At 47.5% G+C, this 26,509-nt stretch overlaps 7 protein-coding genes across 7 annotated transcripts; 2 read left to right on the forward strand and 5 right to left on the reverse strand.

Moving 5' to 3' along the window:
• Positions 1–1,116: 1,116 nt before the first annotated feature.
• LOC134576843 (histone H2B 1.1-like) lies at positions 1,117–1,497 on the reverse strand. The gene has a single exon (XM_063435535.1). It carries the CDS (start codon positions 1,495–1,497, stop codon positions 1,117–1,119), a length of 381 nt encoding a protein of 126 aa, XP_063291605.1.
• Positions 1,498–3,322: 1,825 nt separating this feature from the next.
• LOC134576844 (histone H3) lies at positions 3,323–3,733 on the forward strand. The gene has a single exon (XM_063435536.1). The coding sequence runs from the start codon at positions 3,323–3,325 to the stop codon at positions 3,731–3,733; it is 411 nt and encodes a 136-aa protein (XP_063291606.1).
• Positions 3,734–4,463: 730 nt separating this feature from the next.
• Positions 4,464–4,775, reverse strand: LOC134576845 (histone H4). Its single transcript, XM_063435537.1, has one exon. The coding sequence runs from the start codon at positions 4,773–4,775 to the stop codon at positions 4,464–4,466; it is 312 nt and encodes a 103-aa protein (XP_063291607.1).
• Positions 4,776–5,661: 886 nt separating this feature from the next.
• On the reverse strand, positions 5,662–6,306 carry LOC134576847 (histone H1B-like). Its single transcript, XM_063435538.1, has one exon. It carries the CDS (start codon positions 6,304–6,306, stop codon positions 5,662–5,664), a length of 645 nt encoding a protein of 214 aa, XP_063291608.1.
• Positions 6,307–16,640: 10,334 nt separating this feature from the next.
• On the forward strand, positions 16,641–17,051 carry LOC134576848 (histone H3). Its single transcript, XM_063435539.1, has one exon. It carries the CDS (start codon positions 16,641–16,643, stop codon positions 17,049–17,051), a length of 411 nt encoding a protein of 136 aa, XP_063291609.1.
• A 730-nt stretch (positions 17,052–17,781) lies between these two features.
• Positions 17,782–18,093, reverse strand: LOC134576849 (histone H4). The gene has a single exon (XM_063435540.1). The coding sequence runs from the start codon at positions 18,091–18,093 to the stop codon at positions 17,782–17,784; it is 312 nt and encodes a 103-aa protein (XP_063291610.1).
• An 886-nt stretch (positions 18,094–18,979) lies between these two features.
• On the reverse strand, positions 18,980–19,624 carry LOC134576850 (histone H1B-like). Its single transcript, XM_063435541.1, has one exon. It carries the CDS (start codon positions 19,622–19,624, stop codon positions 18,980–18,982), a length of 645 nt encoding a protein of 214 aa, XP_063291611.1.
• Positions 19,625–26,509: the final 6,885 nt, after the last annotated feature.

The raw sequence follows: 26,509 nt of genomic DNA on the forward strand, positions 1-26,509 counted from the left end.
ACATGTCTGCAGACACTGAAATCATCATGCTGATATTTAGATGAAGCCTCAATGGTCTAAATTGTTCTTTACTGGCAAACACCAAATCAAAAAAAAAAAAAAAAAAAGGAGGATTTCCATGTATCCAAAAAGTAATGAACAATCGTATGTGGACTAATGTAGATACTTTCTAAGGACAGGTATCTAATTCAGTCGGGGGTTGGCTGAACAAATGGATACAACTAAACCTTTAATAAGAATAAAGCTAAAGGGGTGGGATACCCCAAAAGAAGTCACCAATATCAAGACTTACACAAAATAAAGACAATTACAAAAATAAATCCGTACATATCCAATGTGCAATAAAGGGAAAAGCCTGCTAAATGTTCCAAAGTAAGCCTGCGCACATTCCCCATAACTAGTGGAAATGATAGAAAATAGGGTAGGTAGGCTAGATATTGCACACTAGCTGTTTTGAGGTATATATGTCAAAAAGACCTTTTAAAGTCTAGTAAAATACTAGCGTGAGCAAAAAGACGCTAGAACCACATACTAGGCTTCCATGAGTTGCAACATAGTAATAGACAGTATCAGGATGAAGTGAAACATTGTTTCAATAGGCTATAACAAAAGAGAAAGAAACGGATACACTTATCGAGTGAAATCCCTGGCCATGTAGCCATTTGGTAAAGTATTAGGTATAAGATCTCCTACAGTAGCAGCTTTTATAATATCCCTAATGTGACTTCAAGCGCTACCCTGAATAAGAAGCCTGTCCCTAATCTACAGTTACTAGATATACAGCCGCCCAACGAATATCTTCTAAGATCAAGTCCGGTATCTAGGTAGACTTTAAAGTAATAGAGCGGAGCAAACTGAGCATTAGGTGGCTAAATCAGCATGTGAGTGATACAAGTGTCTAAAATGTGCAAACACGAGCAGCTCGAGATCTTCAGAGTTACAGGACAGCATGGAAAGGGTTAAGTGAAAGGAAAGCTACACGTTTGCGTGAGCTTGTGGTGGGCAGCAAGTAAGCTGTAGAGTTGATGCATGGGTGTGATGCCAGCTCTGAGAGAGACAGTGTGGGTGGCTCTTAAAAGAGCCTTTGTGTTAGCGGGTGGTCAGGGAGGCGGACATTTACTTGGCGCTGGTGTACTTTGTGACAGCCTTGGTGCCCTCAGACACGGCGTGCTTTGCCAGCTCTCCGGGTAGTAGCAGGCGCACGGCAGTCTGGATCTCCCGGGAGGTGATGGTGGAGCGCTTGTTGTAGTGAGCCAGGCGAGAAGCTTCTCCTGCGATGCGCTCAAAGATATCATTGACAAAGGAGTTCATGATCCCCATTGCCTTGGAGGAGATGCCGGTGTCGGGATGGACCTGCTTCAGCACCTTGTACACGTAGATGGCATAGCTCTCCTTCCTGCTCTTTCTACGCTTCTTGCCATCTTTCTTCTGAGTCTTGGTGACGGCTTTTTTGGCGCCTTTCTTGGGGGCTGGTGCGGACTTTGCTGGATCAGGCATGATTAACGCTGTTAGCTCGCGAGCGAATAGCAAGCTGCTTGCTCCGGCGGTTCTATTTATAGGCGGACCATGTAAATGAGGCCCTTCCGCTTCCCTTCCTGCGATTGGTTGCTAAAGTCAGATGACGTAAGGAAGCGGCTGTTTAACACTAGCTCCAGCAATAGATTGGTTCCCTGTATAACGTGTCTCTAATTGGCTGCTTGTAAAGTCATCCAATCACAGAGCACAGTGTGTTTATAAATAGCCTGTGGTAGGGGAGGAGTTTTCATCTTCTTGCATTCAATCAAGAACAAACATGTCTGGCCGCGGAAAGCAAGGTGGAAAGACCCGTGCAAAGGCGAAGACTCGCTCATCCCGAGCGGGACTTCAGTTCCCAGTCGGCAGAGTCCACCGTTTGCTGAGGAAGGGCAATTATGCAGAGCGTGTGGGAGCCGGTGCCCCCGTCTATCTGGCTGCAGTGCTGGAGTACCTGACCGCTGAGATTCTGGAGCTGGCAGGGAATGCCGCTAGAGACAACAAAAAGACCCGCATCATTCCCCGCCATCTCCAGCTCGCTGTCCGTAACGATGAAGAGCTCAACAAACTGCTGGGAGGAGTGACTATCGCCCAGGGAGGTGTCCTGCCTAACATCCAGGCTGTGCTGCTGCCCAAGAAGACCGAGAGCCACAAGCCCAAGAGCAAGTAAAGCGGACAGCTGCTGCACCTGCCTCCCTCACCTACCAAACACAAAGGCTCTTTTAAGAGCCACCCACGTTCTCCACAAAGAGCCGATTAATTGTTCTGCTGCGCGCAAACCGTTCCCTGTATCTACACACACACACACACACACCACGCTGGCAGCTCATAAGCAAGCTAAAATATTAGGGCGCTTCTGTCACAGCACTGACTGAGTCCCATTTGCAGTCCATATCCTGTCCAACATTCCAGCTATAGAACTAGTTAAAATCAATGGCTGCCATGCATGTCTATGATAAACGCAGCAGCAAATTAATACCAATTGGGGCAAGTGTATATAGTGTACAGGTCCTCTTTTGTTAAGCGGGGCATCTCTACATGTCGCTCACTCTCAGGATTCCCCCCTCTCCCGCTGTCTGGAGGACATGCCGGGTGAAACCTACTATGAGCGTTCAAATCCTAGCGGCGCTACAGCTCTGTTGTCTGTGCTGCTGGATGAGTTAACGCAGCCTTAATAGCCTGGCCTCTCGGCTGAAAACATTGTTTCAATAAGTGGATGCTTTGTAACATTTCCTGCTGCTCTGTCTCCTGGAGCTCATTTGTATGGCTACTGAGCGTCCTGTGAGTGAAAGTCCTTTATCAGACGTGGCTTCTATCCCATCGAAAGAAGCGGCCTTTCTGCATGTGTAAGAGGTCAATGTCCCATGCACCCCTCCCCCTCGATAAAGCCTATACAGCTATTAATAAGTATGTTGGGAGGAATACGTCCATTACTGCCCACTGCCATTCCTTTCAACTAGTAGCGTCTATAATAAATGCTGTCAGGACAGGAAGGGTCACTAAAGGCTTAGATCCCTTCTTTGGGCGCGTGGTCTCAATAGATGGAGGAGGGGGGAGGGGATGAAGCAGTTGATTTGAGCGGGCATTTTGAATGTGGGGGAGGGGATGAAGCAGTTGATTTGAGCGGGCATTTTGAATGTGGGGGAGGGGATGAGAAGCAGTTGATTTGAGCGGGTATTTTGAAATGGTTTACTATTTGTTTTCAGCCAATCAGAACATACCACCCACTTGATGAACCAATGAAAACGCCGTATCGGCTATAAAGCCCAGGCTACAGCGAGCAGCGTTCATTCTCTTTCGTTTTGCTACAATGGCCAGAACTAAGCAGACAGCCCGTAAGTCGACCGGAGGCAAGGCTCCCCGCAAGCAGCTAGCCACCAAAGCTGCTAGAAAGAGCGCCCCAGCTACCGGGGGAGTGAAAAAGCCTCACCGTTACCGTCCAGGAACTGTGGCTCTCAGGGAGATCCGCCGTTATCAGAAGTCCACCGAGCTGCTCATCCGCAAGCTGCCCTTCCAGCGCCTTGTCCGTGAGATCGCTCAGGATTTCAAGACTGATCTGCGCTTCCAGAGCTCTGCTGTCATGGCTCTGCAAGAGGCTAGCGAGGCTTACCTGGTTGGTCTTTTTGAGGATACCAACTTGTGCGCCATCCACGCTAAGAGGGTCACAATCATGCCCAAAGACATCCAGCTGGCTCGTAGGATCCGAGGCGAACGTGCTTAAGTTGAAACCTGCTAACACAAAACACAAAGGCTCTTTTAAGAGCCACCAAATCTGCACTCGAACGAGCTCCAACACATTCATAAAAACGTGTCTTTTAGCCTGTGACTTTGAGCGGGCTAGCTACGGAGCCCACACACTACAATGCTCAAATGTCCCCACATATCCCATTTTCACGTCAGGCAACGATGTAGCAATCATCTCTGCTGGTCTATTTCACTGGCGATTTTACAATAACTTCACTATTTAGAATCCATCGTGTGGAGAGGCAGCAGGAAAAAGACTACTTTTTCGCTTAGAGGAGAATACATAGTTAACACAGGAGTGCATATGCAAAGCTAGTAACAATGTTTCTATTTAAGTGGCTGCAAGCATGTATTAAATGTAGGCAACAGTAACAATACACCAAAACCAGAGCTTTCTTGACAGTGTGTGTGTACGTACTTGCTCATATTTTTTTACATCCCCTACCATTAACAGAAGGCGGCTCCAAATCCTCCGATGGTTCAAAAATGCGGTCTACAAATACAGTGTTTAGCAACCTTTCCCGTCTAGATGTTTGGGAGCAGCCTCTACTACTATCTCCTTCTCGGTGTATCTATGTAGATAGCAGGCAATTTATCAGGTGTGGAAGGGGTTAAAGTGATTAGGTTCAGTCTTTTAGTGAAAAAGTGGGTGGCCCTGAAAAGGGCCTTTGGGTTAATGGGGTGTGCGGTAAAGTCAAGCCCGAGTTTTAACCTCCGAAGCCATAGAGAGTGCGGCCCTGGCGCTTAAGAGCATAAACTACGTCCATGGCGGTGACAGTCTTCCTCTTGGCATGCTCGGTGTAAGTGACGGCGTCCCGGATGACGTTCTCCAGGAATACCTTCAGCACCCCGCGAGTCTCCTCATAGATGAGGCCGGAAATACGCTTCACGCCTCCCCTGCGAGCAAGGCGACGAATTGCAGGCTTGGTAATGCCCTGGATGTTGTCACGAAGAACCTTCCTGTGACGCTTAGCGCCACCTTTTCCGAGACCCTTTCCTCCTTTGCCTCTGCCAGACATGGTTCTGCTCTTCTTTCTGCACGAACGATATGAGATGCTGTGCAAAGCTCTTCCTTATATACTCCTCGGACGGACCGTATGGGGACCTGCAGCAAAGGAGGCGGGCGTTTTAAACACGCCCCTTCACTTTTTTTTTTCCTCTCAATAATATGCTTAACCCTCTCCTTCCGTGCTCGAAATGGTTCTGGCTTTTAAAACCAAAGCTGTTTATGCTTCAAAAGATTTCACAATCGTGAAGTCTTTTGAAGTATAATCATTTTATCATGTCTTTAGTGTTTCTTTGATAGTCGGCTTAGCTACTGCACAAGGTATCATTTCTTGGGCTTTATCACTCTTTGAATATCGAAATAAGCGCCCGTTTCACACGTGGAGAGAGGACGAGGACAGTCCCTTTTATTATCACCATGTACAAAATCGCAATCCCTAAAATATGTTCTGCTTTATTATCTTACTGAAAAAGGCAATAACATTAAATCTAGTCTGGAAGGACACTGTGTGATATTCTATATATTATATGCGTTTCTCACTAAAACTGGCCTTTCGCAATTTAATGAAGAAACACCCTCAGTATCTTAGAACGGAGGGAATTTCTAAGCCAAAAAAAATAAAAAAAATCAACGCTCAAGTGTAGCACTGGTATACGGGGACTTAGCCACACCGACAAGATACATTCCTGTGTAATCTTTTCGAGCACTAGATGCTGGGATTACAGGATTCATTAGGTTATTCCTGACTTTAGAATGAGGGATGGAGGGGGAACGATATGTGTGACATGACACCAAAACAAACACGTTGCCATCACTGATATATAGCTCTGAAATGAGAATGTGGTGGCTCTTACAAGAGCCTTTGGGGTTTGGAAAATAAAATTAAATGCGAGCAAGGCTTATTTCTTTTTGGGAGCTGCCTTTTTAGCCTTTGCAGGACTCTTTGCGGCTTTGGGTTTGGCTGCCTTTTTGGCAGGGCTCTTCACGGTCTTCTTAGCCGGGCTTTTCACTACCTTCTTGGGCTTGGCGGCTTTGACTTTCTTCGGACTTTTGGTGGCCTTTTTAGCGGAGGCGGCCGGCTTTTTGGCCTTTTTCGGGCTCTTTGCAGCTACCTTCTTAGGTTTGGCTGGAGACTTGGTGGCTTTCTTCGGGGCAGGCTTCTTGACTTTAGCCGGTGCCTTTTTCTTGGTAGCCTTGTCCTTGCTCTCCGCCTGCTTTTTGTTGAGCTTGAAGGAGCCGGAAGCTCCGCTTCCTTTGACCTGGACGAGAGTGCTTTTAGTCACCAAGCCCTTGAGAGCCAGCTTGAGGCGGCTGTTATTCTTTTCCACATCATAACCAGAAGCAGCCAAAGCCTTCTTCAGAGCTGCCAGGGACACCCCGCTGCGCTCTTTAGAAGCGGACACAGCTTTGACAATGAGCTCGGACACGCTAGGACCGGAGGGCTTAGCGGCTTTCTTGACACCGGCTGCTTTCTTGGGCTGCTTCTTCTTGGAGGCGCTTTCTACCGCAGGTGCGGCGGCGGGAGCTGGGGCGGCTTCAGACATGGTCACTATTCTCTATGAAGATCAAGCAATAATACGCGCCCGCAGCAGCCTCCAAATTATACATCTCCAGCTAGCATCTTATTGGCTGATCTAACCACGCTCTGATTGGATACAGTCTTATGACACACCCTCCACTGTCCCTACTCCATCTTTTCACACTCTGCTCTCACACTGTGTTTCCGAATGGATAAAACGAATACATTTAGGTAAAATAAGAGGACGGAGGTCGATGCCATCTATCGTGGAATGTACTAAACTATCTAACCAAGAATTCATTAGCAGCTCCATGGGTCCCGAGGGTTGTCACGATCTAGCAGAGCCGGTGAAAGCTGACACATCTCCTTTGGGATGAGCCTGATGTTCTCCACAAACATTACTGTGATAACTATTAAAAGAATATATTCCAAGGTTTTCTTTCTCACTCTTATGCAAGAAAGGGAAGGGGCCAGTGTTATCAAGGTGGGTTGAAGCTCGTGTCGTAAAGAAACAGAGAAAAGGGATTTTGATCCTCGTTTGTTCAGACAGGTAGCTCAGGTAGGATGTAGTAAGATCATAGCAGAAGAGCTCTTAGTCGTGGCAATTTTTAAATTACATAATTACATAATTGTATGTTATATATCTATGTTTACCCTCTAACAACAACTAAGACCAGTTATATTAAAACACACACACTGTGTTCTCCAGGAAATCCTTTATGAAGCCTGGTGTAGGTCTGGCACAGTAAACAACAGCAATGAGTTCCGCACTCTAGGGACTTTTTTCCAAAACATCAAAAACATTTCAATGCTATTTCAAATCATGATAAAAACATGACAGCAAAAATTGTCCTGATTTTAGCACCAAATTAGGAGCTAACATGTTGATCTGTGTGGCGGACCACCAGGGTATCACCTTCATGGATTCCCTTTCCCGTTGTATTAGCTAGTACAGCTTTCCACAAATACATTTGTCTAAACGTAATGCTGGGAGTCAGTGGCGTACACACGACCCATGGGGCCCCGGTGCTAAAATTGATCCGTGCCCTTCCCCCCGCACTTACTCTGCGCGGGCAACAGATGGCGGCAGGCTCCGGGTTGCAGGGCTGCAGGGCTGCGACCGCGGTATGTACGCAAGTGTATGCAGATACACATACACTTAAAGGACCACTTTAGACACCCAGATCACTTCAGCTCAATGAAGTGGTCTGGGTTCCAGGGCCCTCTAGTTTAACCCTGCAGCTGAATACATAGCAGTTTCAGAGAAACTGCTATGTTTCACTGATGGTTAATCCAGCCTCTAGTGGCTGTGTCACTGACAGCGGCTAGAGGCGCTTCCGCGATTCTCCCTGTGAAAATCACAGTGAGAAGACGCTCGACGTCCATAGGAAAGCATTGAGTAATGCTTTTCTATGGGCGGTTTGAATGCGCGCGCGGCTCTTGCCACGCATGCGCATTGGGAGCTGAGAGGCAGGTCGGGGCGGAGGGATCCCCAGCGCCAAGGGAGTCCGGCGCTGGAGAAAGGTAAGTGCTTAAGGGGTTTAAAACACACACACACTCTCACGAACAGACGCATACACACTAGCTAACAGACACACAAATTTACTGCCAAAGACACACTCAGTGACAGACAGAGACACATACACACTCACTTATAAAACACACACTCTCACTGACAAACACACACTCACTAAGACACCTAAGACTCACTAGACTCACTAACCTAAGACTCACTAGACTCACTAACAGACACACACAAACTAGCACACTCAGTAACAGACACACACACTCACTCACACACAGACACACACACTGACACTCACTAACAGACACACACTCAATAACAGACACACACAACTAACACACAGTAACACACGCAAACAAAAACTAACACACTCACTGACACTCACTAGCAGACACAGTAACACACACACTGGCACAAAAATGTGCACTAACACACACACACACACACACACTGTAGCACTAACACACATACACACGTTTTTTGTGTGTTTTTTTTTTTCAGATTTAATCCCGCAGCCTCCCTTTCCAGTCCAGTCCAGGGGCTGCCCGGCGGCCGGTCCTGCTGGCTCGTGAGGGAACACTGTCCCCTGAGCGCTCTCTGCCCAGCTCCCTCGCACATTTTTACTGATGCCGGAGCCAGAATATAACTTCATATTCCGGCTGCAGCATAAGTGCGGGGCGCGCAAGGGAGCTGATCAGAGAGCGCTCAGGGGAGAGTGCTCCCTCGCGCGCGCGCCCGGTAACACCAGGGCCGGCCTCGGGGGCCCTGATGTGGCCAGCTCCTTGTCCCCCCAGTAGAAGAGTCTGCCCACACTGGCGTACATACCGAGTCGCTAGGTGGCCGGGCCCCCTGGTGGGCCGGGCCCAGTCGCAGCTGCAACCCCTGCGACCGCGGTATGTACGCCAGTGCTGGGAGTAGATCTGGTTTATTCAGGCAAGGCACACAGAATTTATACACAGACCCCCAGCATGGGGTCTCCATTCATGGACACACAATCCTGGACACACTTTGATGGACTGCATGGTACCCTGACTGGGCACCTCTGCCAAGCTTGCTTCCTAGCTATCACTGGGACACCAGTAGTGCTATAGCCCCTACCCGCTGCAGCTTGGCTGGGGTCTATCCAAACTTTCCTAACCTGTAACAGGGTCCTAGTGATTAAGCTCTCTTGCACAGAGTATAGCTGTCTCACCCAAACATGAGCCCAGCAAGAGTGCGGCTTGGAGTGGGCAAAGATGGCCGCCAACACGTGACCAAGTTTGTCCCAGACTCCAGGGATCCCATTGCCCTGGCATTTGAACGCTTTTGGGAGCAATACTGGGAACAAGCTAAACAGAGCCAAACAAGACCCACGGCTGCAACAAGCCCTCCACAGAACGGGGACAAACCACCACAGCCAGGGCGGAAAGCTGGCGCTACACAAGCGGGGAAGCGGAGGAGGAAGCCGCACAAAGCGTCCCGACACAGAGCTGACAAGCGGGTGCACTCATCTCCGTACCCCTTACATGCCTACCAAACAGCGGGGACCGCCAACAGCCTCTAAAGCGGCTCCTACATCGGAGAAATCGGAGACGCAGCGGGCCCACCCGAAGGTAGTCACCCATCATGCAATGCCCAACACCCGATATGACCAGCACCTTGGCACAGACCTGCTGCACTCTCCCAGACGGGGAACAGGCTGAGGGTCGGACCGGCCCTGGGACAGCATGACTGTTGAGAGACGTACTCACAAACTGCTACTACACCCTGGACATTAACTGTCCCTCTTGGCGAACACGAGTACTAGCCCTTATGCATACTGCTGGCCTGTGAGGGTGACTTTATCCCAACACGAGCTTGTTATAGATAGAAGCAGCATTATCTATTTGTTTTTTTTTTTTTTCGTTTTATTACTCCATTTTTCTGCCGGTTATAAGGAGAACTCAGAATGGATTTTACTGAGACTACCTAGAAATCCCAAAGCTGACCTAAAACAGATCAAGCAGTGTCTGTTCGGCTTTTTTTCCTTTTTCCTTTTTTTTTTAGAAATTGTTTATTTTAAAATTCTTGCAAATGTAACAATTGATACTTCAAAAATGTGTATAACATTGCTGCTTTAGTCATAATGTCTAGTACAAAGTTCACATTCAGTAACAGAAATACTTGTAGTCGACATAGAGGGGAAGTGAAGACCAAAAATAATAAGGGTGTTGATATTCAAATAGATTCGCTGGTAGTTCAAGGTCTCATATTATCTCCAGCTGGGTGTCACTATCGGTCTGTTTGACTGGTGTTCATGAAGTTACACTAGGGTTCCCAGGAGGTCATGTATATATTTTTTTTTCCAGTGGAGGGTGATAAGCAGATTTGCTGCTTTGAGCAGATGTATGTCTAGGGTCCTAGTGTCCCTTGGTATGGAGGGAGGCAATATAAGATATAGGAGTGTTTAAGGTGGGTAGGGTATGGTGGTTCCCGTTATGAGGTGTATGAGACTGGAGATCCGTGACCAGAACTTTTGGTTCACCGTGCATGACCACCAGATGTGAGCCGTGTCCCCAATGGCCTCTAGTCATCTACAGCAGTTATTGGACGTGCCTGGGAATGCCCGTTTGAGTTTGGATGGGGTGTAGTGCCATCTAGCTATCTTCTTATAGTTACTTTCTTGTGTCGCTAAGCTGGTGGATGATTTTTGTGTCAGGAGGAATATTTGCTTCCAGTCATTATCTGCGAAAGATAAGTGCAGTTCTTGTTCCCAGTGTTTTTTGTAGAGTAGGTTGATTGGTTGGCTAGTGTCCTGTAGTAGGCATATGTGGTTTTGACCTGTTTCTTTTTGAGTGTGCATTGGGTGCACGTAAGTTCGAATTTGGTCAGTGCTCGGTGACCTTGTTGGGGGTATTTGTTGGTCCGCAAAAAGTGAATGAGTTGATCGTAGAGAAATTTTTGAAGGGTCGTGGGAGTTCCCTGCGGGTGTAGGGACGACAGGGGCCTAACTCCCTCATTGTCAAGGAGGTCTCGTGAAGGTAGGTATGCTGTGGTATGATATTATCTGTATGCCGCTCCCGATTCACCAGGCTTGAAGAGCGGATTGTGAGTCAGTGGATATAGCGGTGATGGGTATGGTGATATGTCCGCCGCCAATGACTCATGTGTGACCACATTCTCAGTGTCGGAGTAATGGTCGGGTGTTGTTTGTGCATAAGGAAGGATTGGCCAGAGTTGTGCCATGGTATTGTGTGTATGGGGACACGGAAGATGTTATTCTCTACATCTACCCATTGTTTGGTCGTGTTCTTGCCTGTCCAGTCATAAATCCTGGCCAATAGTACTGCACTGTGGTATCGTTCCACATCTGGCAGCCCCAGACCCCCCTCCGTCTTTGATCTTGTGAGCAGCTGATAGGCTAGCCTGGGGCGTTTGTGGGACCAAATAAATGTCGTAAATAGTTTTTGTATGGCAGCAAAGAAGGTTGTGGGTAGAGTGATCGGGAGAACTTGCAGCAAGTATAATATTCTTGGGAGAATACTAATTTTCAGGATATTTATCCTGCAAAACCAGCTGAACTGCGAAGTGTGCCATTTAGTAAGATCTTTAGTTCTAGCTTGGATTAGCAGGGGGGTGGGGGGTGGTTTCATATAGTCGTGAGATAACGGATGGTAGTGCTACCCCCAGATATGTTATATGCTCTGTTCCCCAGGAGAATGGGAAGTTTGATTGTAGATGTGTTTTGGTCGAGTTTAGTACTTTCAGTGGGAGGAGTTCACATTTACCTAGAGTGGCATGAAAGGTGAACACTTTGCTATAGAGAGACATCTCCTCCAGTATATGAGGGAGTGAGGAGCTGGGTTCGGAGACCGTGAATAGCATGTCATCTGCAAATGCTGATATTTTGTGTTCTGCCCATCCAAATTTGAAACCCTTGATGTTAGGATTTTCTCTAACTCCCTGGAGGAATGGCTCCAGGACCAGGACGAAACAAAGAGGGGTGCTATTGGAGATGGGTACTGGGAGTGAGAGTTGGCCGTTCACGAGTAGCCTAGCCGTTGGTCTGGAGTATATAGCTCCCATCCACCTTAGCCAGTTTGGGCCAAAGCCCATCTGTTCCAGGGTGGCAAGCATCAGGGACCAGTCCACCCTGTTGAAAGCCTTTTCGGCATCTCTGGAGAGTAACAGTGTCTGGGTGTTTGTGTGTTCAGAGTGATGCATGAGATTAATGAGTTTGGTGATATTATTTTTTAGCTTCTCGGCCTTGTATAAATCCAGCCTGGTCTGGGTGAATTAGCTCTGGGAGCTTGAGGCGTAGGCGGTTAGCTAGTGTTTTAGTGAACATTTTTTAAATCAATATTTTTAAGTGAGATAGGCCAATAACTCCCACATTGGGTCAAATCTTTACCTGGTTTGGGTAGAGTGCAATAGTGGCTTCCGATGCCTGTGGGGGTATGGAATTGTCTTTAAGTAGGGAGTTGAGTGCGTCTAGGAGTGGGGGTATGAGCTGGATGGAAAAGCTCTTGTAGTATTTGGCCGTGAAGACATCTGGGCCCGGGCTCTTTCCTAGTGGGAGGGAGTGTATCACTACTTCTAACTCCTCTTTAGTTGTGGGAGAGTCAAGTCTTTGTTGTACGTTGGGTGGGATTGTCTTGGCGATCCTTTGTTTGAGGAAGGCTCTTATGTCAGTTATGTCAGTAACATCTGGGGGGAGAGTCCCTCAAGTTGTAAAGTTTGTGGTAAAACTCCTGGAAGGCTAGCATGATGTCCGCCATCAGATTTGACTTGGTCCCTTGTGGAGTCTGTATGGATGAGATAAATGTGGTTTGTCTTTGTGTTTTTAGAGCTTGGTGTCTTTGATCCCTGGTGCTCCAGTAAGCTCTCTCTACAATTTGCCCTGAGAGACTGCACAGTCTGCAACTCCACCAGGTGTGAGCTGCAGATTGTGCAGTGCCTCACAATATCCAGAAAACAGAGCATTGAAGTGGTATCCCGCGGCGACGGTCTGATTGGCCAGAGATCGCGAGACACTGCATAGTCAGCGGAGCTGCAGACTGTGCTGGCTTTCTGCTTCTCAGGACAGAGTGGAGGGACCTCGCAACCAGCAGCATACCGGGCAAGGTGTGGGGTCCTTGTACCTGACACAGTATGCCTGCCCGATGGCGAGTTAGGCCTTAGGCAGCCGCCTAAATCGCTGCTCAGTGCCGACTGCGGTCTCTCTCCCTCCAGTGCAGCATTTTCTATTTGAAGCTGGGAGGTAATGATAGTCAGTCACTTCCCAGCATCTCATGCTACAGGGATTCCGTTGGGCAATTAAACAGTGCTTACCGAGTCCCTCTGCAGCAATGCCCATCAGGTTTCTTTAAGTGTATGGGCTACCCAATGGGCAAATCACTACAGAACTCCAGTTTTGTTCTCGCTGGACCATAGGTTCCTGCAGAAAACCAATTGGAAAACGCTGTTTGAGTGTATACAGGCACATCTGGTGAGAAAGTGTATAATGTGTTGGCGCAATAAACAGGAAAAAAAGGCAAGTTACAAAAAAAATAAAATGCTTATGTCTTTAAGATCAAAACAGGCTTATCAGATTGTCTTTAATAAGCTCAACATGTCTGCAGACACTGAAATCATCATGCTGATATTTAGATGAAGCCTCAATGGTCTAAATTGTTCTTTACTGGCAAACACCAAATCAAAAAAAAAAAAAAAAAAAGGAGGATTTCCATGTATCCAAAAAGTAATGAACAATCGTATGTGGACTAATGTAGATACTTTCTAAGGACAGGTATCTAATTCAGTCGGGGGTTGGCTGAACAAATGGATACAACTAAACCTTTAATAAGAATAAAGCTAAAGGGGTGGGATACCCCAAAAGAAGTCACCAATATCAAGACTTACACAAAATAAAGACAATTACAAAAATAAATCCGTACATATCCAATGTGCAATAAAGGGAAAAGCCTGCTAAATGTTCCAAAGTAAGCCTGCGCACATTCCCCATAACTAGTGGAAATGATAGAAAATAGGGTAGGTAGGCTAGATATTGCACACTAGCTGTTTTGAGGTATATATGTCAAAAAGACCTTTTAAAGTCTAGTAAAATACTAGCGTGAGCAAAAAGACGATAGAACCACATACTAGGCTTCCATGAGTTGCAACATAGTAATAGACAGTATCAGGATGAAGTGAAACATTGTTTCAATAGGCTATAACAAAAGAGAAAGAAACGGATACACTTATCGAGTGAAATCCCTGGCCATGTAGCCATTTGGTAAAGTATTAGGTATAAGATCTCCTACAGTAGCAGCTTTTATAATATCCCTAATGCGACTTCAAGCGCTACCCTGAATAAGAAGCCTGTCCCTAATCTACAGTTACTAGATATACAGCCGCCCAACGAATATCTTCTAAGATCAAGTCCGGTATCTAGGTAGACTTGAAAGTAATAGAGCGGAGCAAACTGAGCATTAGGTGGCTAAATCAGCATGTGAGTGATACAAGTGTCTAAAATGTGCAAACACGAGCAGCTCGAGATCTTCAGAGTTACAGGACAGCATGGAAAGGGTTAAGTGAAAGGAAAGCTACACGTTTGCGTGAGCTTGTGGTGGGCAGCAAGTAAGCTGTAGAGTTGATGCATGGGTGTGATGCCAGCTCTGAGAGAGACAGTGTGGGTGGCTCTTAAAAGAGCCTTTGTGTTAGCGGGTGGTCAGGGAGGCGGACATTTACTTGGCGCTGGTGTACTTTGTGACAGCCTTGGTGCCCTCAGACACGGCGTGCTTTGCCAGCTCTCCGGGTAGTAGCAGGCGCACGGCAGTCTGGATCTCCCGGGAGGTGATGGTGGAGCGCTTGTTGTAGTGAGCCAGGCGAGAAGCTTCTCCTGCGATGCGCTCAAAGATATCATTGACAAAGGAGTTCATGATCCCCATTGCCTTGGAGGAGATGCCGGTGTCGGGATGGACCTGCTTCAGCACCTTGTACACGTAGATGGCATAGCTCTCCTTCCTGCTCTTTCTACGCTTCTTGCCATCTTTCTTCTGAGTCTTGGTGACGGCTTTTTTGGAGCCTTTCTTGGGGGCTGGTGCGGACTTTGCTGGATCAGGCATGATTAACGCTGTTAGCTCGCGAGCGAATAGCAAGCTGCTTGCTCCGGCGGTTCTATTTATAGGCGGACCATGTAAATGAGGCCCTTCCGCTTCCCTTCCTGCGATTGGTTGCTAAAGTCAGATGACGTAAGGAAGCGGCTGTTTAACACTAGCTCCAGCAATAGATTGGTTCCCTGTATAACGTGTCTCTAATTGGCTGCTTGTAAAGTCATCCAATCACAGAGCACAGTGTGTTTATAAATAGCCTGTGGTAGGGGAGGAGTTTTCATCTTCTTGCATTCAATCAAGAACAAACATGTCTGGCCGCGGAAAGCAAGGTGGAAAGACCCGTGCAAAGGCGAAGACTCGCTCATCCCGAGCGGGACTTCAGTTCCCAGTCGGCAGAGTCCACCGTTTGCTGAGGAAGGGCAATTATGCAGAGCGTGTGGGAGCCGGTGCCCCCGTCTATCTGGCTGCAGTGCTGGAGTACCTGACCGCTGAGATTCTGGAGCTGGCAGGGAATGCCGCTAGAGACAACAAAAAGACCCGCATCATTCCCCGCCATCTCCAGCTCGCTGTCCGTAACGATGAAGAGCTCAACAAACTGCTGGGAGGAGTGACTATCGCCCAGGGAGGTGTCCTGCCTAACATCCAGGCTGTGCTGCTGCCCAAGAAGACCGAGAGCCACAAGCCCAAGAGCAAGTAAAGCGGACAGCTGCTGCACCTGCCTCCCTCACCTACCAAACACAAAGGCTCTTTTAAGAGCCACCCACGTTCTCCACAAAGAGCCGATTAATTGTTCTGCTGCGCGCAAACCGTTCCCTGTATCTACACACACACCACGCTGGCAGCTCATAAGCAAGCTAAAATATTAGGGCGCTTCTGTCACAGCACTGACTGAGTCCCATTTGCAGTCCATATCCTGTCCAACATTCCAGCTATAGAACTAGTTAAAATCAATGGCTGCCATGCATGTCTATGATAAACGCAGCAGCAAATTAATACCAATTGGGGCAAGTGTATATAGTGTACAGGTCCTCTTTTGTTAAGCGGGGCATCTCTACATGTCGCTCACTCTCAGGATTCCCCCCTCTCCCGCTGTCTGGAGGACATGCCGGGTGAAACCTACTATGAGCGTTCAAATCCTAGCGGCGCTACAGCTCTGTTGTCTGTGCTGCTGGATGAGTTAACGCAGCCTTAATAGCCTGGCCTCTCGGCTGAAAACATTGTTTCAATAAGTGGATGCTTTGTAACATTTCCTGCTGCTCTGTCTCCTGGAGCTCATTTGTATGGCTACTGAGCGTCCTGTGAGTGAAAGTCCTTTATCAGACGTGGCTTCTATCCCATCGAAAGAAGCGGCCTTTCTGCATGTGTAAGAGGTCAATGTCCCATGCACCCCTCCCCCTCGATAAAGCCTATACAGCTATTAATAAGTATGTTGGGAGGAATACGTCCATTACTGCCCACTGCCATTCCTTTCAACTAGTAGCGTCTATAATAAATGCTGTCAGGACAGGAAGGGTCACTAAAGGCTTAGATCCCTTCTTTGGGCGCGTGGTCTCAATAGATGGAGGAGGGGGGAGGGGATGAAGCAGTTGATTTGAGCGGGCATTTTGAATGTGGGGGAGGGGATGAGAAGCAGTTGATTTGAGCGGGTATTTTGAAATGGTTTACTATTTGTTTTCAGCCAATCAGAACATACCACCCACTTGATGAACCAATGAAAACGCCGTATCGGCTATAAAGCCCAGGCTACAGCGAGCAGCGTTCATTCCCTTTCGTTTTGCTACAATGGCCAGAACTAAGCAGACAGCCCGTAAGTCGACCGGAGGCAAGGCTCCCCGCAAGCAGCTAGCCACCAAAGCTGCTAGAAAGAGCGCCCCAGCTACCGGGGGAGTGAAAAAGCCTCACCGTTACCGTCCAGGAACTGTGGCTCTCAGGGAGATCCGCCGTTATCAGAAGTCCACCGAGCTGCTCATCCGCAAGCTGCCCTTCCAGCGCCTTGTCCGTGAGATCGCTCAGGATTTCAAGACTGATCTGCGCTTCCAGAGCTCTGCTGTCATGGCTCTGCAAGAGGCTAGCGAGGCTTACCTGGTTGGTCTTTTTGAGGATACCAACTTGTGCGCCATCCACGCTAAGAGGGTCACAATCATGCCCAAAGACATCCAGCTGGCTCGTAGGATCCGAGGCGAACGTGCTTAAGTTGAAACCTGCTAACACAAAACACAAAGGCTCTTTTAAGAGCCACCAAATCTGCACTCGAACGAGCTCCAACACATTCATAAAAACGTGTCTTTTAGCCTGTGACTTTGAGCGGGCTAGCTACGGAGCCCACACACTACAATGCTCAAATGTCCCCACATATCCCATTTTCACGTCAGGCAACGATGTAGCCATCATCTCTGCTGGTCTATTTCACTGGCGATTTTACAATAACTTCACTATTTAGAATCCATCGTGTGGAGAGGCAGCAGGAAAAAGACTACTTTTTCGCTTAGAGGAGAATACATAGTTAACACAGGAGTGCATATGCAAAGCTAGTAACAATGTTTCTATTTAAGTGGCTGCAAGCATGTATTAAATGTAGGCAACAGTAACAATACACCAAAACCAGAGCTTTCTTGACAGTGTGTGTGTACGTACTTGCTCATATTTTTTTACATCCCCTACCATTAACAGAAGGCGGCTCCAAATCCTCCGATGGTTCAAAAATGCGGTCTACAAATACAGTGTTTAGCAACCTTTCCCGTCTAGATGTTTGGGAGCAGCCTCTACTACTATCTCCTTCTCGGTGTATCTATGTAGATAGCAGGCAATTTATCAGGTGTGGAAGGGGTTAAAGTGATTAGGTTCAGTCTTTTAGTGAAAAAGTGGGTGGCCCTGAAAAGGGCCTTTGGGTTAATGGGGTGTGCGGTAAAGTCAAGCCCGAGTTTTAACCTCCGAAGCCATAGAGAGTGCGGCCCTGGCGCTTAAGAGCATAAACTACGTCCATGGCGGTGACAGTCTTCCTCTTGGCATGCTCGGTGTAAGTGACGGCGTCCCGGATGACGTTCTCCAGGAATACCTTCAGCACCCCGCGAGTCTCCTCATAGATGAGGCCGGAAATACGCTTCACGCCTCCCCTGCGAGCAAGGCGACGAATTGCAGGCTTGGTAATGCCCTGGATGTTGTCACGAAGAACCTTCCTGTGACGCTTAGCGCCACCTTTTCCGAGACCCTTTCCTCCTTTGCCTCTGCCAGACATGGTTCTGCTCTTCTTTCTGCACGAACGATATGAGATGCTGTGCAAAGCTCTTCCTTATATACTCCTCGGACGGACCGTATGGGGACCTGCAGCAAAGGAGGCGGGCGTTTTAAACACGCCCCTTCACTTTTTTTTTTCCTCTCAATAATATGCTTAACCCTCTCCTTCCGTGCTCGAAATGGTTCTGGCTTTTAAAACCAAAGCTGTTTATGCTTCAAAAGATTTCACAATCGTGAAGTCTTTTGAAGTATAATCATTTTATCATGTCTTTAGTGTTTCTTTGATAGTCGGCTTAGCTACTGCACAAGGTATCATTTCTTGGGCTTTATCACTCTTTGAATATCGAAATAAGCGCCCGTTTCACACGTGGAGAGAGGACGAGGACAGTCCCTTTTATTATCACCATGTACAAAATCGCAATCCCTAAAATATGTTCTGCTTTATTATCTTACTGAAAAAGGCAATAACATTAAATCTAGTCTGGAAGGACACTGTGTGATATTCTATATATTATATGCGTTTCTCACTAAAACTGGCCTTTCGCAATTTAATAAAGAAACACCCTCAGTATCTTAGAACGGAGGGAATTTCTAAGCCAAAAAAAATAAAAAAAATAAACGCTCAAGTGTAGCACTGGTATACGGGGACTTAGCCACACCGACAAGATACATTCCTGTGTAATCTTTTCGAGCACTAGATGCTGGGATTACAGGATTCATTAGGTTATTCCTGACTTTAGAATGAGGGATGGAGGGGGAACGATATGTGTGACATGACACCAAAACAAACACGTTGCCATCACTGATATATAGCTCTGAAATGAGAATGTGGTGGCTCTTACAAGAGCCTTTGGGGTTTGGAAAATAAAATTAAATGCGAGCAAGGCTTATTTCTTTTTGGGAGCTGCCTTTTTAGCCTTTGCAGGACTCTTTGCGGCTTTGGGTTTGGCTGCCTTTTTGGCAGGGCTCTTCACGGTCTTCTTAGCCGGGCTTTTCACTACCTTCTTGGGCTTGGCGGCTTTGACTTTCTTCGGACTTTTGGTGGCCTTTTTAGCGGAGGCGGCCGGCTTTTTGGCCTTTTTCGGGCTCTTTGCAGCTACCTTCTTAGGTTTGGCTGGAGACTTGGTGGCTTTCTTCGGGGCAGGCTTCTTGACTTTAGCCGGTGCCTTTTTCTTGGTAGCCTTGTCCTTGCTCTCCGCCTGCTTTTTGTTGAGCTTGAAGGAGCCGGAAGCTCCGCTTCCTTTGACCTGGACGAGAGTGCTTTTAGTCACCAAGCCCTTGAGAGCCAGCTTGAGGCGGCTGTTATTCTTTTCCACATCATAACCAGAAGCAGCCAAAGCCTTCTTCAGAGCTGCCAGGGACACCCCGCTGCGCTCTTTAGAAGCGGACACAGCTTTGACAATGAGCTCGGACACGCTAGGACCGGAGGGCTTAGCGGCTTTCTTGACACCGGCTGCTTTCTTGGGCTGCTTCTTCTTGGAGGCGCTTTCTACCGCAGGTGCGGCGGCGGGAGCTGGGGCGGCTTCAGACATGGTCACTATTCTCTATGAAGATCAAGCAATAATACGCGCCCGCAGCAGCCTCCAAATTATACATCTCCAGCTAGCATCTTATTGGCTGATCTAACCACGCTCTGATTGGATACAGTCTTATGACACACCCTCCACTGTCCCTACTCCATCTTTTCACACTCTGCTCTCACACTGTGTTTCCGAATGGATAAAACGAATACATTTAGGTAAAATAAGAGGACGGAGGTCGATGCCATCTATCGTGGAATGTACTAAACTATCTAACCAAGAATTCATTAGCAGCTCCATGGGTCCCGAGGGTTGTCACGATCTAGCAGAGCCGGTGAAAGCTGACACATCTCCTTTGGGATGAGCCTGATGTTCTCCACAAACATTACTGTGATAACTATTAAAAGAATATATTCCAAGGTTTTCTTTCTCACTCTTATGCAAGAAAGGGAAGGGGCCAGTGTTATCAAGGTGGGTTGAAGCTCGTGTCGTAAAGAAACAGAGAAAAGGGATTTTGATCCTCGTTTGTTCAGACAGGTAGCTCAGGTAGGATGTAGTAAGATCATAGCAGAAGAGCTCTTAGTCGTGGCAATTTTTAAATTACATAATTACATAATTGTATGTTATATATCTATGTTTACCCTCTAACAACAACTAAGACCAGTTATATTAAAACACACACACTGTGTTCTCCAGGAAATCCTTTATGAAGCCTGGTGTAGGTCTGGCACAGTAAACAACAGCAATGAGTTCCGCACTCTAGGGACTTTTTTCCAAAACATCAAAAACATTTCAATGCTATTTCAAATCATGATAAAAACATGACAGCAAAAATTGTCCTGATTTTAGCACCAAATTAGGAGCTAACATGTTGATCTGTGTGGCGGACCACCAGGGTATCACCTTCATGGATTCCCTTTCCCGTTGTATTAGCTAGTACAGCTTTCCACAAATACATTTGTCTAAACGTAATGCTGGGAGTCAGTGGCGTACACACGACCCATGGGGCCCCGGTGCTAAAATTGATCCGTGCCCTTCCCCCCGCACTTACTCTGCGCGGGCAACAGATGGCGGCAGGCTCCGGGTTGCAGGGCTGCAGGGCTGCGACCGCGGTATGTACGCAAGTGTATGCAGATACACATACACTTAAAGGACCACTTTAGACACCCAGATCACTTCAGCTCAATGAAGTGGTCTGGGTTCCAGGGCCCTCTAGTTTAACCCTGCAGCTGAATACATAGCAGTTTCAGAGAAACTGCTATGTTTCACTGATGGTTAATCCAGCCTCTAGTGGCTGTGTCACTGACAGCGGCTAGAGGCGCTTCCGCGATTCTCCCTGTGAAAATCACAGTGAGAAGACGCTCGACGTCCATAGGAAAGCATTGAGTAATGCTTTTCTATGGGCGGTTTGAATGCGCGCGCGGCTCTTGCCACGCATGCGCATTGGGAGCTGAGAGGCAGGTCGGGGCGGAGGGATCCCCAGCGCCAAGGGAGTCCGGCGCTGGAGAAAGGTAAGTGCTTAAGGGGTTTAAAACACACACACACTCTCACGAACAGACGCATACACACTAGCTAACAGACACACAAATTTACTGCCAAAGACACACTCAGTGACAGACAGAGACACATACACACTCACTTATAAAACACACACTCTCACTGACAAACACACACTCACTAAGACACCTAAGACTCACTAGACTCACTAACCTAAGACTCACTAGACTCACTAACAGACTCACTAACAGACACACACAAACTAGCACACTCAGTAACAGACACACACACTCACTCACACACAGACACACACACTGACACTCACTAACAGACACACACTCAATAACAGACACACACAACTAACACACAGTAACACACGCAAACAAAAACTAACACACTCACTGACACTCACTAGCAGACACAGTAACACACACACTGGCACAAAAATGTGCACTAACACACACACACACACACACACTGTAGCACTAACACACATACACACGTTTTTTGTGTGTTTTTTTTTTCAGATTTAATCCCGCAGCCTCCCTTTCCAGTCCAGTCCAGGGGCTGCCCGGCGGCCGGTCCTGCTGGCTCGTGAGGGAACACTGTCCCCTGAGCGCTCTCTGCCCAGCTCCCTCGCACATTTTTACTGATGCCGGAGCCAGAATATAACTTCATATTCCGGCTGCAGCATAAGTGCGGGGCGCGCAAGGGAGCTGATCAGAGAGCGCTCAGGGGAGAGTGCTCCCTCGCGCGCGCGCCCGGTAACACCAGGGCCGGCCTCGGGGGCCCTGATGTGGCCAGCTCCTTGTCCCCCCAGTAGAAGAGTCTGCCCACACTGGCGTACATACCGAGTCGCTAGGTGGCCGGGCCCCCTGGTGGGCCGGGCCCAGTCGCAGCTGCAACCCCTGCGACCGCGGTATGTACGCCAGTGCTGGGAGTAGATCTGGTTTATTCAGGCAAGGCACACAGAATTTATACACAGACCCCCAGCATGGGGTCTCCATTCATGGACACACAATCCTGGACACACTTTGATGGACTGCATGGTACCCTGACTGGGCACCTCTGCCAAGCTTGCTTCCTAGCTATCACTGGGACACCAGTAGTGCTATAGCCCCTACCCGCTGCAGCTTGGCTGGGGTCTATCCAAACTTTCCTAACCTGTAACAGGGTCCTAGTGATTAAGCTCTCTTGCACAGAGTATAGCTGTCTCACCCAAACATGAGCCCAGCAAGAGTGCGGCTTGGAGTGGGCAAAGATGGCCGCCAACACGTGACCAAGTTTGTCCCAGACTCCAGGGATCCCATTGCCCTGGCATTTGAACGCTTTTGGGAGCAATACTGGGAACAAGCTAAACAGAGCCAAACAAGACCCACGGCTGCAACAAGCCCTCCACAGAACGGGGACAAACCACCACAGCCAGGGCGGAAAGCTGGCGCTACACAAGCGGGGAAGCGGAGGAGGAAGCCGCACAAAGCGTCCCGACACAGAGCTGACAAGCGGGTGCACTCATCTCCGTACCCCTTACATGCCTACCAAACAGCGGGGACCGCCAACAGCCTCTAAAGCGGCTCCTACATCGGAGAAATCGGAGACGCAGCGGGCCCACCCGAAGGTAGTCACCCATCATGCAATGCCCAACACCCGATATGACCAGCACCTTGGCACAGACCTGCTGCACTCTCCCAGACGGGGAACAGGCTGAGGGTCGGACCGGCCCTGGGACAGCATGACTGTTGAGAGACGTACTCACAAACTGCTACTACACCCTGGACATTAACTGTCCCTCTTGGCGAACACGAGTACTAGCCCTTATGCATACTGCTGGCCTGTGAGGGTGACTTTATCCCAACACGAGCTTGTTATAGATAGAAGCAGCATTATCTATTTGTTTTTTTTTTTTTCGTTTTATTACTCCATGGCACAGATACATCTATGCCGGCTAATTGCATGTCATTACTTAACTTAGCCTGATTACAGCCAGGCTACCAACATGCTTACTAATGTAGAAAGGTACTGCTGGGGATATCTCACCTCTATTAACGTGCTTACCAGGTGGTTTTATAGCTCACCGGTTTAACATTGTAGTCTAACCTGTTTTCAATGTTGTAAATTCTCTGATATATAGCTGATAACAATCTAACCTGGATAACCTAGTTTAACGCTGTTATTGATAATATTATTAGATATAACTCTTTGTCATGCGATAATAATCCATAAAACTGTGCTATGTTTTAATGCCTAACCAATGTAAATCTATGTATGACGCTCTGCATGCTCTAGCTGTTGTGGCATTGTGTGCTTTATGTGATTTTTCATGCACAAATAAAATAAAGAATTTAAAAAAAAACACGAGCCAAGACTTAGTAAAGGGTGAAGTAGAACTGTGTTATCCAGTGTGTGGTGGCCACTCGGGTAGGGGCAGAAGTCTCCCAGCTACTCTGTGTCCCAGATACCGCACTTCAGCCATACCAATGTGACACTTGTCTGGCTTCAGAGTTAAGCCAGCTGCTCTAATTCGGCCGATAACCTTCCCTACATGGGAAATCTTCCTCCTATGAGTCACAATTGATAGCTATGCTGTCCAGGTACGCACGTGCAAATTCCTGGAAGCCATTGAGGAACCTATCCACCATACGTTGAAAGGTGGCTGGGACATTCTTCATCTAGAACGGCATGACCTGATATTGGAATAGGCCAAGCGGGGTGACGAATGCCGACTTGGGGATAGCCTCCTCGGCCAGGTGAATCTGCTAGTAGCCCTTGCATAGGTCTGTTGTGGCGAGATACTGTCCCCATGCTATATGATGAAATAGTTCCTCCAGGGCATGGGATAAGAGTTGGTAAGAGTCCGATCGTTCAGTCGCCTGTAGTCCACGCAGAAGAGTGTTGTTCCGTCCCGCTTCGGTACTAGGACTACAAGCCAAGTCTGAAGCCTCAATCACTCCTAGTCACAGCATTTACTGTATATCCTTCCGTATCTCTTACCGGACTGCCTCGAGAATGTGGTAGGGGTGGTTGCCTCATAGGTGCTTGTCCTGGGATTTCCACGTTGTGTACAGCCAGGGTGATGTACCCAGGGTCTTGGGAGAAGGTCTTTCGTTTAGCTTTCAATAATTTGTGGGCCTGAACTATTTCTTTATCAGTCAGTTTGTCTCCTAGTTTGACTTGAGCGATAAGGTCAACTTGGGAGTCTCCCTCTAGCAAGTCAGGTAATGCGAGGCTGTCTAGATCCTCAGAAGCTGGGGCGCACACTGCAGTTACATCGTCCTTCCTTTTTTTGTACTCTTTAAGCATATTAACGTGGAAGGAGCAGTTTACTCTCTCATCTGCACAGCTGGCTACCACATAGGTGGTATTGCAGATATGCTCCACCACCTTGTAGGGACCCTGCCATGCCGCCTGTAATTAATCATGTCAGACCGGTTTAATCTTTTGTCCAACACGGAAACTACGCAGTCGGGTACCCCGGTCATACCATACTTTCTGTCACCCCTTGTCAGCTTGGAGGTTCTCTTTTACCAACTTAGCCAACTGTTCCATGTGGTCACAGAGTTTTAGCACATTCCCCCATCCCAATGCACTGTGATGAGGTCCTCGTAATCTTCTCCCATATAATAGTCCAAAGCAGTTCCTGCGGCACCTCCCAATATGCACATAAGAAGTGCGGTAGGAGTCGCTCCCAGTCTCGGCAAGCAGTGTTCTGTTGAACCGCTCGCAGATATATATATATATATATATATATATATATATATATATATATATATATATATATATATATATTTTTTTTTTTTTTTTTTTTTTCTGCCGGTTATAAGGAGAACTCAGAATGGATTTTACTGAGACTACCTAGAAATCCCAAAGCTGACCTAAAACGGATCAAGCAGTGTCTGTTCGGCTTTTTTTCCTTTTTCCTTTTTTTTTTAGAAATTGTTTATTTTAAAATTCTTGCAAATGTAACAATTGATACTTCAAAAATGTGTATAACATTGCTGCTTTAGTCATAATGTCTAGTACAAAGTTCACATTCAGTAACAGAAATACTTGTAGTCGACATAGAGGGGAAGTGAAGACCAAAAATAATAAGGGTGTTGATATTCAAATAGATTCGCTGGTAGTTCAAGGTCTCATATTATCTCCAGCTGGGTGTCACTATCGGTCTGTTTGACTGGTGTTCATGAAGTTACACTAGGGTTCCCAGGAGGTCATGTATATTTTTTTTTTTCCAGTGGAGGGTGATAAGCAGATTTGCTGCTTTGAGCAGATGTATGTCTAGGGTCCTAGTGTCCCTTGGTATGGAGGGAGGCAATATAAGATATAGGAGTGTTTAAGGTGGGTAGGGTATGGTGGTTCCCGTTATGAGGTGTATGAGACTGGAGATCCGTGACCAGAACTTTTGGTTCACCGTGCATGACCACCAGATGTGAGCCGTGTCCCCAATGGCCTCTAGTCATCTACAGCAGTTATTGGACGTGCCTGGGAATGCCCGTTTGAGTTTGGATGGGGTGTAGTGCCATCTAGCTATCTTCTTATAGTTACTTTCTTGTGTCGCTAAGCTGGTGGATGATTTTTGTGTCAGGAGGAATATTTGCTTCCAGTCATTATCTGCGAAAGATAAGTGCAGTTCTTGTTCCCAGTGTTTTTTGTAGAGTAGGTTGATTGGTTGGCTAGTGTCCTGTAGTAGGCATATGTGGTTTTGACCTGTTTCTTTTTGAGTGTGCATTGGGTGCACGTAAGTTCGAATTTGGTCAGTGCTCGGTGACCTTGTTGGGGGTATTTGTTGGTCCGCAAAAAGTGAATGAGTTGATCGTAGAGAAATTTTTGAAGGGTCGTGGGAGTTCCCTGCGGGTGTAGGGACGACAGGGGCCTAACTCCCTCATTGTCAAGGAGGTCTCGTGAAGGTAGGTATGCTGTGGTATGATATTATCTGTATGCCGCTCCCGATTCACCAGGCTTGAAGAGCGGATTGTGAGTCAGTGGATATAGCGGTGATGGGTATGGTGATATGTCCGCCGCCAATGACTCATGTGTGACCACATTCTCAGTGTCGGAGTAATGGTCGGGTGTTGTTTGTGCATAAGGAAGGATTGGCCAGAGTTGTGCCATGGTATTGTGTGTATGGGGACACGGAAGATGTTATTCTCTACATCTACCCATTGTTTGGTCGTGTTCTTGCCTGTCCAGTCATAAATCCTGGCCAATAGTACTGCACTGTGGTATCGTTCCACATCTGGCAGCCCCAGACCCCCCTCCGTCTTTGATCTTGTGAGCAGCTGATAGGCTAGCCTGGGGCGTTTGTGGGACCAAATAAATGTCGTAAATAGTTTTTGTATGGCAGCAAAGAAGGTTGTGGGTAGAGTGATCGGGAGAACTTGCAGCAAGTATAATATTCTTGGG

This window comes from Pelobates fuscus, chromosome 11 (assembly GCF_036172605.1).
Source record: "Pelobates fuscus isolate aPelFus1 chromosome 11, aPelFus1.pri, whole genome shotgun sequence".
Lineage (NCBI taxonomy): Eukaryota > Metazoa > Chordata > Amphibia > Anura > Pelobatidae > Pelobates > Pelobates fuscus.